The following is a 15,366-nucleotide window of genomic DNA, read 5'->3' on the forward strand; positions in this document are numbered from 1 at the left end:
AGCTTTTCAGACTGTGAGCATTGATGGGGACACTGTCCTTAGGCCACTTTTTTATCAGCCACTGAAACGGGTGCATCGCTCATAGGATGCCCCTGCCTGGAGGTCTCTCTGCTGTCCCTCCATAACAGGGCTGCAGAGATTGGCTCATTCATTCAGTGTGTGCATGAAGGCTGCCAGCGAGTGGGTCTCCTCACCCTGCCCAGTGCTCGCCACATTGCTCCTTTCTGCAGGTGGCCAGCAGCCTCCAGTTGGCATCTTGCTCCTTCTATTTGCCAACAAACACTGATTAGTCACTCTTCCCCATGGCCCTTGGGAGGAGCCACCTCTGCCTCCTGCCTTCACCTTTGGGACTTGCCCCCCATGCCGTGGACATTCCTGTGAGTCTTGGCTTAACTTTTTAGGAGCAGGGTTTGTAAATTGAGGGGATGCCCTCCTTCAGGTGCACGCTTGCTGCATCACTTCTGCCGTGACTCTTTTTTTTAAAGATTTTTAGAAAAACGTTTATTTCTTAAAAGTTAACATGTGCATACTAGGAAACCAAAAAACACAAGAAGCAGAAGACATAGTCATCCAAAATCATGAGCAGTTGACCATTTGATGTGTCCTTCTAGGTTTCATTTGTGTATTTACACAACTAAGCATCCATTTTTGTGTAATTAAGATCATACAGTTGTGTATCATGCTTTCTCACACATCATGAATATTAATTGTTTCAGAGTTCCGAAGCTAATGACTCTTCTAATTGCTGCCCCCAGGACCTTGTCTATCCCAGCCTCTGTCCCCTTCTTCCCAGCTCCAAAATTACTTTGTTTCCAGCTGTTTCTGCAGCTGCCCCTTTCAAGCAGTTTGCAAAGAAAAGATGTTGATGTTGATGAGGATAATGATGATGTTATATTATTAGAGCAAATACTTGCATAGAACTTGTTATGTATGTCACTGATATAAGCCCTTTATACAGATTAACTCATTTAATCATCATTACAGCTCTGTGGGTAGATATTATTCCTGTTTCACAGATGAGAAAATTGAGGTTCAGCTGTTAAGTGATCAGCCCCTTGGGTCACACAGCACATAAGTGATAAAGCTGGGATTTGAACCTGGGCAGTCTGGCTCCAGATGTGACAGTTTTAGCAATGTGGGGCACTGTTAGACTGGGTCTTTGTTTTTAATTAATTAATAAATTAGTTAGTATTTTTACTAAAATTTTTTGATAGTGTAGAAATGTGTGGGCAAGGAGGAAGGTTGGCAGTTGAAAAATAGGAATGAAGCGGCAACCTCTCGTCTAGAAGTTTGGTGTGAGGTTAGCAATAAATATTGGTGGCCCATTTTTCTGATATCTCTTGTTGACCTATAGAATACCCTAGTCCACAAAGGGCCCCATTTTGCCCATGAAGCAGCTCAAACTCACAGCCTGTGAACTGTGCTGAATTCTTGGGGCTGTGATCTCATGTTCAAACATAGGCAGGAATTTTTGATAGATTTTAAAACCTTTTACTCTAAATAATTTTAAACTTTCAGAAAAACTTTAAGATAGGCACAAAGAGCTTTTTATATCCTTTATCCAGATTTCCCAATTAACTATTTGTTTTACCCTTTTTTCTCTCTTGCTCTACACACACACACATAACACACACAGAAACACAAAGTATCTTGAAAGTTTCAGCACAGTTTTAAGTGTTAATAATTTCAGAAACATAATTGTGATCTTCTTAAGACATCACTTATTTAGCTTGGGGAGTTTTGAATACTAAATAAATGACTTAAATTTATTTAAATTAAATAAATGTGCATGTTGTCAGGAAAGAAAAAGAATGTTTTTTAATCACTAAAATTTTGAGTGCAGAGAGGCTGGGTAACTTCCCTTTCTGGTTGGTTAGACACGAGGTAGCCTGGGGGAAGCTTCCTGTCTATTCTGAGCAGGCTTGTCACCGCTTCGTTGGGGCATTCCACAAATGGCATTTCCTTTTTAGCAAAGTGCAAAGGGGTGGGTGTGTGACTTCAATCCAGAGACTGCTTCCAGCGCCACAGCCCTGTGTAACTCACTTCCCTGCCTCTTCCTGCCCACAGCCTGCCTGCCTTCCGCCCAGCCGGCTCCCCTGAGGGAGCTTCTTCCGGCAGATGACGTGGGGCAAGCTGTCGGGCTTCGTAATGGGCTTACGTCGCTCAGAAATGTAGGTCGCAGGAAGCTTAGCTGGGTTCTCCCAGGGGAGGTGGTCATGTGTCTCCTTGGCCAGAGTTGCCGCTGTCACCGTGGCCTCAGTAATAGTGACTCAGGGACAGAGGCTCCCAAGTCAGAACTGACAAGTTTTCCTTTCCTTTGGCAGGAAGATCAGACTGCAGAGCTGGGTCAGGGACGTCTGGGGAGAGATGGGGATGGGAATATTGACTTCTGGCCTCCTCCCAAGGAGACTCTACAGAGTGGCTGTGGGGGCAGCCGTGATGCCTGGCCCAGCTCTGCCTGGGCCCTTCCTGGATTCCTCCTACACAATTTATCCGACGTTTTATTTTGGTTTCCTCTGTCCCCTCAATCTGTCAGGGAGCTCTGACAGAGTGGCCCGGAGTGAGTAGACCGTGGTTTTGGTGAAACTGTCTCTTCTCCCTTCAAACTACAGCCCTAGTGGGGAGAGGAAGTGGGTGCTGCTTGTGGTCTGGTGTTTTATCTGTAAATTCAGTCTGGAATCAGAAGGCTGTGTATTCTGGCAAATGGTCCTTGTGCCATTCCCCGACTCCTCCCTGGTCTGGGTTCTTGTTCCTCCATAGCCCTGTATCCCAGGCACCACCCCCACAGCCTGGGGACCAGCCCCCTCCCCTGTATAGGTCTCCCCCGAAATCCCTTTAGATGAGGAGCGAAGAGAAGGAGAGGGGAGGGGACCTGCCCCCTCCTCAGGCGTTTGGGAGGGATCTACCCCCATGGACTCCCCTCTTTCCTGTGGGGCTCTCTCCTCGACACATTTGTTAAAATCAAACTATAAGTTTGAATAGAACTATAAGTTTAATATGGGGAGGGGAAGGACCCTGCAGAGAAAGCCTTCAGGCAGTTGGCCTTGCCTTGGCTGAGTTTGCTTCCTGTGACTGTGCGGTTCGGCCCTGCAGACGCTGCATTCTCTGGGCTTCAAGAAGCTCCATTAGCTGTGTCAATCCCATGTACTTGGGAGGCCTAGTGTTAGATGACAGCCACGTGAAAAAAACAGAGGGGTTACCTAGACTGTGGCATAGTTGCCAAAAGAGCATATATATGGTTTGGTTATATTAATGGAGGTAGAGAGCTAAGAGAAAGGGAGGTTCTTAGTTCAACTAAGCTTTTTTTTTTTAATCGGAGCACATGTGAAATACTATATTCAGTTCTGGATATACTTTAGAGAAAGAAGGAGATATTGGATAAATCCAAGAAGTTGCCTAGGAGGTGATGAGCTTGCCGTCATTGACAGCATTCACACAGAGGCTAGGGAAACAGTGTTCTGACTTCTTTCTAGTGGATCCTAAGAGACATATGCATATTCTGGCAACTTGTTGTAGAGCCAGCAAGTTCTACAGCATGTCGTAGAACTTAAATTGCAGTTCACTAAATAAATCGTAGTATATTCACACCATAGAATACTATGCAGCAATGAGAACCAGCACTGGTTCTCACACAACTACGTGGATGGCCCACACACATAGTGTAGAGGAGAAGAAGGCAGACGCCACGGAGTGCACGCTGCTGTTCCTTTTATACATAGTAGACAGCCATGCAGAGGGCGTTGGAAGTCCGAGTGCCTTGCGATTGGCCTTGTGAGTTTGGGTGGCAGCAGTGACTGCACGGGAGGGTGTCTGGGCGCACCTGTGAGAATCCAATGAACCCTACACTTAGGACGCGAGCACTTTTTTTTGCATGCATATGGAACGTGAGTTAAAGTAAAAAGTGGATAACTCGAAGATTGTGAGATCACTCAAGTGGCCTGGAGGCTGGGGAATTGCCTCACAGAGCTTCTGGAACTGACAGAGGGAGGGAGAGAGAGATGGAGTTAGAGAGAAGGGGCCAGATGGCCATGCTGCCTGGGTGGCTGCTGGCGGTCCAGGGCCTGTGTGTTGTGGAGGATGAACTGTCTTTCTCTTATTTTCACATTTCGTAAATACCCAGATGATACATCTTAGTACCCAGGTGATACACAAGAGGCCACGTGAAGGCTTACAAAGGCTTCCTAAGCCGTGCTGGCCCACAAGGCAGGCTGTTTTCAAGGGACTCTTCTTTGCCAGTCATGCACTTATTGGCTTCTCTTTTCCTTTTTTTTTTTCTGTGCTGCACATCATACATGATCTTAGTTCCTTAACAAGGGATTGAACCCACATCCCCTGCAGTGGAAGCATGAGGAGTCTTAACCACTGAACCTCCAGGGAAAGCCCCACCTGGCGACCAGGTGCCTTGGGGATGGGCAGCTAGGGTAGCCAGGCTCCTTTCTGTGTTGGGCGGAGAATCCTTCACATTTTACCTGAAATGCTAAGTCCTCTTTCTCCTTCCCAACTGCTTTCTTGTGCTTCCTCCAGCTTTTTGATCACGTCGCTGAGTGCCTGGGAGACTTCATGGAGAAAAAAAAAATCAAGGACAAGAAATTACCTGTGGGATTCACATTTTCTTTCCCTTGTCGGCAATCCAGAATAGACGAGGTAAGACGTTCTGGGATTATCAGGCTTCCCAGACACCCCGGAGAGGAAATGCTAAGGAACCCTTTTCCTTTCTCTGGAAGGTCTGCGTGTCTTGGATTTTTTTTCTTTAAGAAGCATTTGTAGAATGAGTGTAAGGTCATGATAATCATGTTTATTTTTCGGTTGCTTTAGTTATATGTGTATTTTTCATGACAAATCATGGTATTTGTGGCCATTTGGTAGAGAAAACCATTTCTTAAACTCAAGCAAGTGAAAGAAAAGAAAGTAGGGTTAGTGGCCTTTAACGAGCAGCGTTGTCAGTACTGTTTTCCCTTGGCTTTTGAGAGCTGAGGCTTGACAGCCACGCTCCCCAGGCAGAAGACAGGGTGAGACTTCCCTGTTCCCGCCGGAAGAGGCAGGAGATGGGCCGGGAATGAAGCGGCTGCTGGCTGTTTGCTTTTTCATCAGTGGCTGTGGACCAAGTGCCATCCTTGTGGGTTGGGCTAGGCCCTGGGAGAAAGCTGCACACAGATATGGCCTGCCTGGCAGAGGTGCTGTCTTCCAAGAAAGAAGGCATTGCAGAAGTGGATAGGGAATGTCCTCGGGGGCACAAGAGCCCCACAGAGCAGAGCAGAGCAGAGCAGAGCAGATGGTGCCTGGCAGAGAAAGAGCCAAAAGTGTGGCCCCCACCTGCCAGCCTTGACCCTTCTCTGGGGAGGGCTTGCTCAGCCGGGCATGCTGCCTGCTAGGAAGCCAGTGGATCCCAGGATCTAATTACCCATCTGGAGGCCTGAGCCCACTCTCAAGGCTGCCTGGGACCTTCAAGAGTGTCTAGACCAGCTGCCTTTTTTGACAGATGAACAGAGTCACCATAAGAGGAGTTGGGAAGACTGCCCACGAGGAAATGGACAGAAGTGGTGGGGATAGGATTGATGTCCTGATTTCCAATCCATGTTCTTTCCACAGCACTGTGTTTTCCAAGGCTTTGAGGGGCCTGAGCGTCAAAGGGGTGATAACAGTGTCTGGGGGCTTTTGGAATGCCCGGTCAGCTGCAGGCTGCTGCCTACCCTTCCTGATGCATCCTGCATGGAGGCTACCCGGCTTTTGGAGTGCAGGGCAGCCCAGTGTAGACATTTCCCATCCCTGTGTCACCCTGGAGACAACAAGGCCTAAACAGCAGCTCTTCCTAACCAAGCCGCATTTATAATGACTTCCTGCACTTGGAGAATAGTCACATAGAACAATATTCTTTTCTTGGATCCTTGATTTAAAGAAAAAGATACAGAAGCAATATGTAAAACTATTGAAATAATATAAAGGTGTAAAGCAAAATGTGAAATTCCTATGCTTGTATAGTCTCAAGTGAATAACCACTGGATATATGTCCTTAGTGTTTCTCTAGAAATATACACACGGAAATGGATTATACTGTAGAGTCATCGCTTACAAATGGGATTTACATTCCAAACTTGTGGAAGAGGCATGAATCAGTTAGTGTTATCCTTTAAGCTCAGGACTTGGCTCTTAGAAGCACAGTAGCCAAGAATTATCTTAGCATTTTGTTTCTCTTCGAAATTTGGCTCTGATGAAAGTTCCTTGGGGCCATGGGCCATGGAAACCAAGGTCTGGTTTGAAAATACAGAAGGGTGATCAGGTAATAACAGCATTTCTCTTTCTAAATGAAGTCGGGCTGTGCAGTTGACACCAGTTAGATCTGCATGCTGTGTGACACCACCCACTAGCCAGCCACTGACAATGTTTGAGTATGAGCTGCAGGGTTTTTTTCCCTGTGGCAGCTGCCAGAGAACTCCATTGTGTGGATAGATAAGCAGGAGATAAGAGTCTGGGTCTGTTACCTGATGTGATGTGTCTCCCCTCCCTGGGCCTCGGCTTAGTCACTGTCCTTGAGCAGACTCTCCAGGGACCTGGAGGTTGCGGAGGCCTCCTAGCCCTCTTCTGACCCCTCTGTGCTCTCCTGTACAGGCCATCCTGATCACCTGGACAAAGAGATTCAAAGCAAGCGGCGTGGAGGGAACTGATGTGGTGAAGCTGCTTGACAAAGCCATCAAAAAGCGTGGGGTAACTTCTCACTAGCCACTTGCCTTGACCACCTAGAGGTGGGGAGTGTGGGGAGAAGTCTGTGTGACTAAGGTTCTTTCGGGGGACAGTAGTGCATGGCCTGTGGCGGTGGTGTGGTGGGTGCGGGTCTTTGAAGACCGAGGCAGGTGAGCAGTGAGAGCTCACACTCTGGAAGGTTGGGGCTGGTTCAAAGCAGAGCTGTCCGAGGTGCTACCAAAGAGCCGAGCTCTTGGGCAGGGGTTAGCCTCCTTTTGACATGAGGGCAGCTGTGCAGGGAGCTGGCGTGATTGAATGCAGCGTGCCAGGGTTGCAGCAAATGCAGAAGGCACATGGATGCATTGGGATGGTTTACACAGGGCTGTGGCTCTGTAAGTGAACTCCACACTGAAAAGAATCATAAGCCAAATAACGAAGGGCGCCTCTTTGTCTCCATACTGTGATCACTGGGCTTGAGTCCGGTGAATTTGAGTGCCCGCAGTGATGAAAGCAGCGGAGGCTATGAAGTGGGAGCCCTCCAGCCAGGCCATCTTAAAGGCAGGTGATCGCTGCTCCACGTGCGAGTGGACAGTGACCCCTCTTCTCTCCCTCCAGGACTATGATGCCAACATTGTGGCTGTGGTGAACGACACGGTGGGGACCATGATGACCTGTGGCTACGACGACCAGCTGTGTGAAGTCGGCCTCATCATTGGTAACGCCCACCCTGTCCTTGTCCCTTCCTGAAGCCGGTGTTTCCAGCAGGTGCTGCCGTCTCTCTCATGACGTGGTGTGGTCACAGCTTCTGATCTCCTCTCTCTCTCCAAGGTACTGGCACCAACGCGTGCTACATGGAGGAGCTGAGGCACATCGACCTGGTGGAGGGCGACGAGGGGAGGATGTGCATCAACACCGAGTGGGGGGCCTTTGGGGACGACGGGGCCCTGGAGGACATCCGCACTGAGTTCGACCGGGAGATAGACCGGGGGTCGCTCAACCCCGGGAAGCAGCTGTGAGTCCCACCTTTTCTTAATAGTCATATAGAGGACCTACAGGACACTTAAGGGGAGATTTGGGGTGGTTGATGAGAGGGGCAGGAAGCCAGGTGATCACAAAAGGATCACCCATCAAGTGTATATTAGCTCACTTTTTTGGAGACACACACAGCTGTGGCGTGTGCAGCATTGAAAGCGTATTTTAAATTATTTTCTCCTTATTAATTTTTGTTGAAGTATAATTGATTTACAATGTGTTGGTTTCTGCTATACAACAAAGCAAATCGCTTATACTGATACATTTATCCACTCTTTTTTAGATTCTATTCCCATATAGGTCAGTGTATTGAGTAAAGTTCCCTGTGCTATACAGTAGGTTCTTATTAGTTATCTGTTTTATAGATAGTAATAACATGTATACATCCATCTCAATCTCCCAGTTTACCCCCCCGACTCCACCCCCAAATTTCTGTTTAATTACACTGTGATTGTGTTCTTGTAAACGTTTTAAAAATTAAAAGCACAGAAGCATTAGCCTGAAGCTAAGGTTTAAAAACATTTCTGTATGATGTCCTCAGTAGGGTTTGCTGCTGAGGGTGGGAGAGGCCACTCAGCATGTGGGGTGTCTGGCGAGCAGGGAGAGTGAGCAAGTGTCCATTCATTCTGCACACACTTCTGGAGCACCTGAGATGTGCCAGCTCAGTGCTTGGCTCCAGGCATACAGAGTAGCACCTTCCCTTCCGGAACTTAAGGTCCATTTGGGGAGGGAAGTCACATCTGCAAATACCTGTCATGCAGGGGAGTGGTCGGGAGCCATGTGAGTCGTGCAGACTGTGGGGAGACCTTCTTCCATGTCGTGTATAAGCCAGATGGGTCACAGCTGATAGAGAACGTTGCATCAGACTTCTCTGGCAAGTTGGTCTTGGCCTTGGAGAGTTCTGGCCACAGAAGTGTGAGTGATATTATTTAGGCTGGTGTGGGCATTGCTTCCTGTGAGCTCCTTGTTTCCTGAAGTGCATATTCATATTTCTCTGTGATGCTTGCATGCTGCCCTCTTTGACTGACCTCCCAGCAGCCTTACTCTGGAGTTGGGTGCTGTCAGCACGCTGGGAGATGTTCATTGACCCTGTGAGCTTAATTGCCCTTATCCTTTGCCAGAGAGACACTGTCAGGGAGTTTGTCATTTTGAAATCTGTCACCCAAAAGATCTCAGCCCCCCAGGCTGGCTAATAGGCTTTCCACCTGAGTTAATGGAATTGCATAAATGGCCAGCCTCCCTCCACTGGGACTGGTGGTGGTGAATAAATGAGGTCTCTCACTGGGAGAATCCTGAGTTCTTAGACCCAGCATTGAACATCTGCTCTGCATGCTGAAACACCAGCTGGGTAATAAGGAGCCCCAGCTCTGACAACCAAAGGTTTTTTCCCCTCAATCCATTGACCTAAACCCCAATTCTAAAACCTGACCCCAGCTGCCTTGAAGCTATTTACTCGCGTGTTTATACATGTCCCTGGAGATCCGTGCTTGGTTATAGCCCTGCCTCAGGCACCCCTGGGGCTATTCTGTACTATGTGGCATGTGTACCGTACTACCTCTCTGAAATCCTCAAATGTCCACGTTCCCGAGCATATGTGACCCCAGGGGTTTCAGATAAGAAATGATGTACCTGTAGTTACTGTCAATCACTGAGTCTGAAGTCACCCGTCTCAGCAGAGCAGGTTGGGCAGTTACCTGTGATAACTGAGCAGATAAGGCCCAGGGCCTTGGCTATTTCCTTAGCCTTAATGTAGGGATCCTACGTGGCTTAGGTGGAAACCTGGACTGTCTGTCATCCATTTTGATGTAGTTCTGAATTTCTCTAAAGAGTTGAACTGTATCCTCAGGCTGAAATGTGAACTGGCCTCACAGTTGACTTTCAATAAACATATTTGGAATAGTGGATGGATAGAAGATGGACACGCAAAGATAAGTGGATGGATGGATGGATGGATGGATGGATGGGGGTTGGAGGATGAGTAGTGGATAAGAAGTGTGGCTGGGAAATGGGTGGGAAATACGTGCGTGTATAAAAGAGTGAGACAGGTGGGATAAGGTCCATCTCCATCTTCCCTGCGGACTGAACCATAGGGCAGGTCTTGGTGAGCACAGTTCCGAAGAGATGACAGATTTTGAGTTGTATCATATATTTCTAGAAATAGGCTATCGGTCAGAGGGTTTTTTGCCAAAGTTGATGTAGCTGGTCTCCTAGGCATCTGCCTGATTTGGGGGGTCTTCCCTGTGTCTTCTGTGCAATGTCAGGTTCTTCAAAGCTGTTTTGTTTTCCTTGTACCAGGGAAAGGTGTTTGCTCCATTTGACTGATGGGGAAATTAAGGCACGAGGACCCTGGGACAGGGCAAAGCTGGTTTCATTTGAGGTTTCATTTGGCTTAAGTTTGTGGTTTTCTGTCCTGCTGGAAAGTACATGTTTTTCATAGTGAACTTCCAGAATGTCTTAAGAGGCATTTCATCATTTATGAGCAAACATTATCATGAATGGTCTAAAGGAATGTTTTTCTTTTTTTTGGCTGTGCTACACGGCATGAAGGATCTTAATTCCCTAGAAGAATTCCCCAGGAAGTCCCCTAGAGGAATGTTTTTCACTAGAATTACATTAAAACATTTTTTTCTTTTTTAAAAGGGGAATTCCCTGGTGGTCCAGTGGTTAGGACTCTGCACTTTTACTGCCAAGGGTCTAGGTTCAATCCCTGTTCAGGGAACTAAGATCCCACAAGCTGCGTGGCATGGCCAGAAAAAATAAAGAAGAATTACGTAGAGACCTTTAAAAAACACATTATTGCCTAGGTATTTTCCCACCCTACCCACCTTCCCTCCCAGTCCTACTTGGCCTAGGCTGAGCCCTGTCTTCAAGAGCCTGCAAGTGGTTCTAGTTTTTAACCAGGGCTGAAAGCAGAGGTGCATCTAGCTAGCTCTGTCTAAAGGCTCTGTGCCCAGGTGGGCTCTCGACCGCTGCGCGTCCACTCATTTGTTTGGATTGAAGTTTCCATTTCCTGAGTACTGACCGTATGCAGCTGACAGGAAGGGTATCAGCACCGCGGCTCTGTGGCTCCTGCCTTCGTTGCTGACAGCTGCTTCAGGACCCCTCCCCCAGCCCCCAGGTTAGAAGGTTTATCCCTCTAAAAGGGGTCGGCCATGGCCTTCCTTCCTCCCTGCTGCCCTCTGTCCTGGTTCCGCACCTGTCTCCTACTGTAGATGAAGCCCCAGCTTCTTTCATTTCTAATTTTCCTTCTCCTCTTCTTGTCTTCTTAGGCCTTTTGCTCTTCTGTTTTCTTTTATTTTCTGCTTTGTTAGGAATTCTGAATCCCATTCCCCTGTGATTCCCTCTCACATCTTTCATAGTGATGGAGACACCGCCCCCTAAAGCAGCAGCAGCAGCCGTGATTGTGACAGCAGGGAGGTCTGGCCTGGAGAAGTCTTTGGCCTGGATGGTGGTGGAGTAATTGCACCTCTTTTGAAGTCATCCCCCAAACACCTTCGTTACTGTTGCTCTGCCTGCTCCATAGACTCTCTCAGCAGTTCTAACCCTCTTTAGGTGCCCACAGACCTCACCTTTCTTCTCTGACCCTGGGCTGCCCGTTGGAGCAGACCCTGGCTGCCAAGGGCATTCCTTGTCAGCATCCAATCCCCTGCCCACCTTTCCCAGGCCCTGTGGGCCACAGCCCTGCCTGTGCCCACCAGCATGCAGCGAGGCTGCAACACCATGGTGCCACCCACTGGCCTGTGGTCGTAGGTATCTGACTGCTGAGCAGCAGATCACGGCTTGCTGGCTTTCGCCGGAGGCTTGTGAGAAGGGCTGTTTCCTTGTTCTGCTGCTCCAGCGGGGACTCTAGGGACTGGGAAAGGACAGATTCTTGGCCTCAGGCTTCCTTTATCTGAAAAGGAGGATGGCAGTGTCTGTGTGTCTAAGAGACCATCATATAGAAAAGGGAGCAGGTTATTCTGAGTGTCTCCAGAAGGCAGAACAAGAAGCAATGGGTGGGACTTCCCTGCTGGTCTGGTGGTTTACAAATCCACCTGCCAATGCAGGAGGCATGGTTTGATCCCTGGTCTGGGAAGATCCCACATTCTGTGGGGCAACAAAGCCTGTGCCCCACAACTGCTGAACCCCGATAGCATTAGAGCCCATGCTCTGCAACTAGAGAGTAGCCCCTGTTCCCTACAACTAGAGAAAGCCTGGGCACAGCAATGAAGGCCTGGCACACCCAAAAATAAGTTAAAAAAGAAGAAGCAGCAATGGTAGGAAGGTGCACAAGGCTGACTGTAGTCCACCTTAAGGGGGAAGAACCTTCTTGCTGTCAAATTTGCCCAATAGCAGGGGCAGGCTGCCTAGAGGAGTGAGCTGGAGGTAGACGAGCAGAGGCTGGGTTGGGCTGGGGCTGCTGGCTGCCAGGATGACAGTGATACAGGTGACTTTTAATGATACTGTCCATGGGAGAGACAGAAGAGCACAGTGCTTAGAGCATGGAATCTGAGGCTGGATTTAACTGGATTGAAAATAATTTGCCACTCATCAGCCCTATGACTGTGGGCAAGTTATATAACCTTTCTATGCCTCAGTTTTCTCATCTGTGGAATGGGGATAATGATGATGTCTATCTCATAGGCTTTATAATAAGGATGAAATAAGTTAATACACATGAAGTGCTTAATTAGGCAGGAGACATAGCAAGGGCCATGGCTCAGTATTAGTCAGGCACTGGAGCATTTTACCTATATCCACCTCTATCTTTCATACAGCAACCTTAGAGGTGGGCCCTGTGTGCTCCCCATTATGCAGGTAAAGAAACTGAGGCCCAAAGAGGTAAGTAGCATAATAAAGTGGTAGGGCTGGAGTTCAATTCAGGCAGTCTGGCTCCTGTCTGTTCTGAGATTCCAGTTTGGGTGGCACTAAAGCTGTTCCCACAGGTTCCTGGGCCAGGAGCTGGGTGGGGCAGCTAGGACTTAGCAGGGTGCCCTCCTGCCAGGGATCCTCAACGCAACTGGGGCCAGGGCAGTCCTGTCTGGTCCTGTCTGAACAATGGGACCTAGTGTTTCTCCACTCCTTGATTTAGGGGCGGGTTGGGGGACCGTGTGCTCAGGTCCCGGCAGCATCCCTGGCTCCTGCGCCAGCTCTGAATGGAGCAGATTGTTTTGCTGTGTCATAGCCAGCCCTGGATGTGCCAGCTGGGTGCGCTCAGAGGAGAGGCCAGCTGCCTGGATGTGGACCTGCCTCTGATCTGTCTTGCTCTGGGCTTCCTCCTGGCCTCTCATCAGCCAGGACTCAGGACCTGGCTCTGGCTCAGATATGGCTTCGAGCCCTAGTTCCTGGCTCCCTCTCCCCTGCAGTGTTAGGCTCAAAATGGCTGCTGCAGTCACAGCACTCAAACCGCCCACCACACCTCCCAGGGGAGGCAGGAGGGCCGAGCCACTGTGATTGGCCTGTGGCTGAATGTGGCCGGAGCGGTAGGAGGAGCTGGTTGGTTTTTAAGCTACTCGGGGAGCCCTCTCCTGGAGTGTAAGGGCAGGTCAGTGGGGAAGGAGTGAGTTGCACAAAGCACTTTCCTGGAGACCTTTTTTCTTTGTCTCTCCGCTGGAGAAGGAGAACATGGGTGCCAGGAAGGTGACCAGTGACAGAGGTCCCATGGGGAATGGCTGCATTTTAGCCTTGTCATCTCCCCTCAGAGAAGACGTCTACACTTTCTGAGCTGGGAAATGGAGAGAATACTTCCTGACCACCTTGCCACAGGAATTGGAGAGCTTTCTGATAGAGGGATAAAGATGAAAGCCCTTTGAAAAGTACAGTAATTGGAATTCCCTGGCAGTCCAGTGGTTAGGACTCAGTGCTTACACTGCTAGGGCATAGGTTCGATCCCTGGTCGAAGAGCTAAGATCCAGGCAAGCTAAGATCTTGTAAGCCAGGTGGCATGGCCCAAAAATAATAAAAATAAAAAATAAGGCGTAAAGTTTTGCACAAGATGATCATATCCTACTCATTCCTGTCTGGGTCCCTCCTCATTACCCTTCATCTAAATCCTGATGCTCCCTCCACCTCCAGGCAGCCTTCCCTGACTGCCCCTGCCCTTGGCGCTCTCCTCCTGTTTCCTTCCCTGGGAATGGGTGTGGGGTCTGGATGACCCTGTTCCCCCGCTTGTCTGTTCATTGTTTACTCACACAAACGTGTGGTCTTGCCTGCCAGTGAGACTGTGCACTTGTGAGAATTGAGGTGTGTTTTCCTCTCGTTTCACGTCTCTCCCACCACTCATGAGATGCCACAGTGGTGAGCATGTAGGAAGGACTGACGAGTGCCTGGTGCTTTTCTCCTGCAGGTTCGAGAAGATGGTCAGTGGCATGTACCTCGGCGAGCTGGTCCGACTGATCCTGGTCAAGATGGCCAAGGAGGGCCTTTTATTTGAAGGGCGGATCACTCCCGAGCTGCTCACCAGAGGGAAGTTTAACACCAGTGATGTGTCGGCCATCGAAAAGTAGGTGCCTTCCCTCACGGCTTTCCAGGGGGCATGGGGCAGAGAAGAACAACGGGTCTCTCATTACCTGCTTGAGTCCTGGTTTGCTGGGCTTCTCCTGAGGAGTGTTAGAGCTTTCTGGGCCGATCTCCCCTCTCACTTGGCTGACCAACCCTGGGCTGCTCTCCCTGCGGGCACCTGGTGGCTGCACATTAAAAAGTCGTCTAGTTAGGGGCAAATGCTCCTTGAATGGTGTGATTACCAAAGATCCCCTTCTCCTTCACTCTCCCCCAGCCCCACATACAGCTGATCCTGGAGGTGAACAGGAACTGATTGAGCTCAGGCCTGGGTTAATCCCTCCTTGGGATTATCAGGGTCTTCTCCAGACAGTGTTCCAGAGAACCCTACTGACCTCAAGATCATTAGGTGTTCCCCCGAAGAAAGGGTTTTGTGGCCACTAGGACTGGGAGATATTTAGAGAAGTCTTAAGTAATCATGATGGTGTGATCACTCACCTAGAGCCAGACATCCTGGAAAGTGAAGTCAAGTGGGCCTTAGGAAGCATCACTACCAACAAAGCTAGTGGAGGTGATGGAATTCCAGTTGAGCTATTTCAAATCCTGAAAGATGATGCTGTGAAAGTGCTGCACTCAATATGCCAGCACATTTGGAAAACTCAGCAGTGGCCACAGGACTGGAAAAGGTCAGTTTTCATCCCAGTCCCAAAGAAAGGCAATGCCAAAGAATGCTCAAACTACCGCACAATTGCACTCATCTCACACGCTGGTAAAGTAATACTCAAAATTCTCCAAGCCAGGCTTCAGCAATACGTGAACCGTGAACTTCCTGATGTTCAAGCTGGTTTTAGAAAAGGCAGAGGAACCAGAGATCAAATTGCCAACATCTGCTGGATCATGGAAAAAGCAAGAGAGTTCCAGAAAAACATCTATTTCTGCTTTATTGTCTATGCCAAAGCCTTTGACTGTGTGGATCACAATAAACTGTGGAAAATTCTGAGAGAGATGGGCATACCAGACCACCTGATCTGCCTCTTGAGAAACCTGTATGCAGGTCAGGAAGCAACAGTTAGAACTGGATGTGTAACAACAGACTGGTTCCAACTAGGAAAAGGAGTACGTCAAGGCTGTATATTGTCACCCTGCTTATTTAGCTTATATGCAGAGTACACCATGAGA

The 15,366-nt window shown here is 48.8% G+C and overlaps 1 protein-coding gene and 1 non-coding gene across 4 annotated transcripts in view; both read left to right on the top strand.

Annotated features, from left to right (window-relative positions):
* Positions 1-15,366, top strand: part of HK1 (hexokinase 1) — a 75,755-nt gene that overhangs the window by 35,997 nt on the left and 24,392 nt on the right. For all 3 annotated transcript variants that reach the window (XM_060406861.1, XM_015104404.3, XM_042240866.2), the window contains exons 4-8: positions 4,525-4,644; positions 6,607-6,702; positions 7,294-7,393; positions 7,507-7,690; positions 14,036-14,191. In XM_060406861.1, coding sequence (XP_060262844.1) covers positions 4,525-4,644; positions 6,607-6,702; positions 7,294-7,393; positions 7,507-7,690; positions 14,036-14,191 — 656 coding nt within the window. The remainder of the gene's footprint in view (positions 1-4,524; positions 4,645-6,606; positions 6,703-7,293; positions 7,394-7,506; positions 7,691-14,035; positions 14,192-15,366) is intronic.
* Positions 10,357-10,429, top strand: TRNAK-UUU (transfer RNA lysine (anticodon UUU)). The gene has a single exon. It is a non-coding gene; the product is annotated as a tRNA-Lys (tRNA).

This window comes from Ovis aries, chromosome 25, assembly GCF_016772045.2.
Source record: "Ovis aries strain OAR_USU_Benz2616 breed Rambouillet chromosome 25, ARS-UI_Ramb_v3.0, whole genome shotgun sequence".
NCBI lineage: Eukaryota > Metazoa > Chordata > Mammalia > Artiodactyla > Bovidae > Ovis > Ovis aries.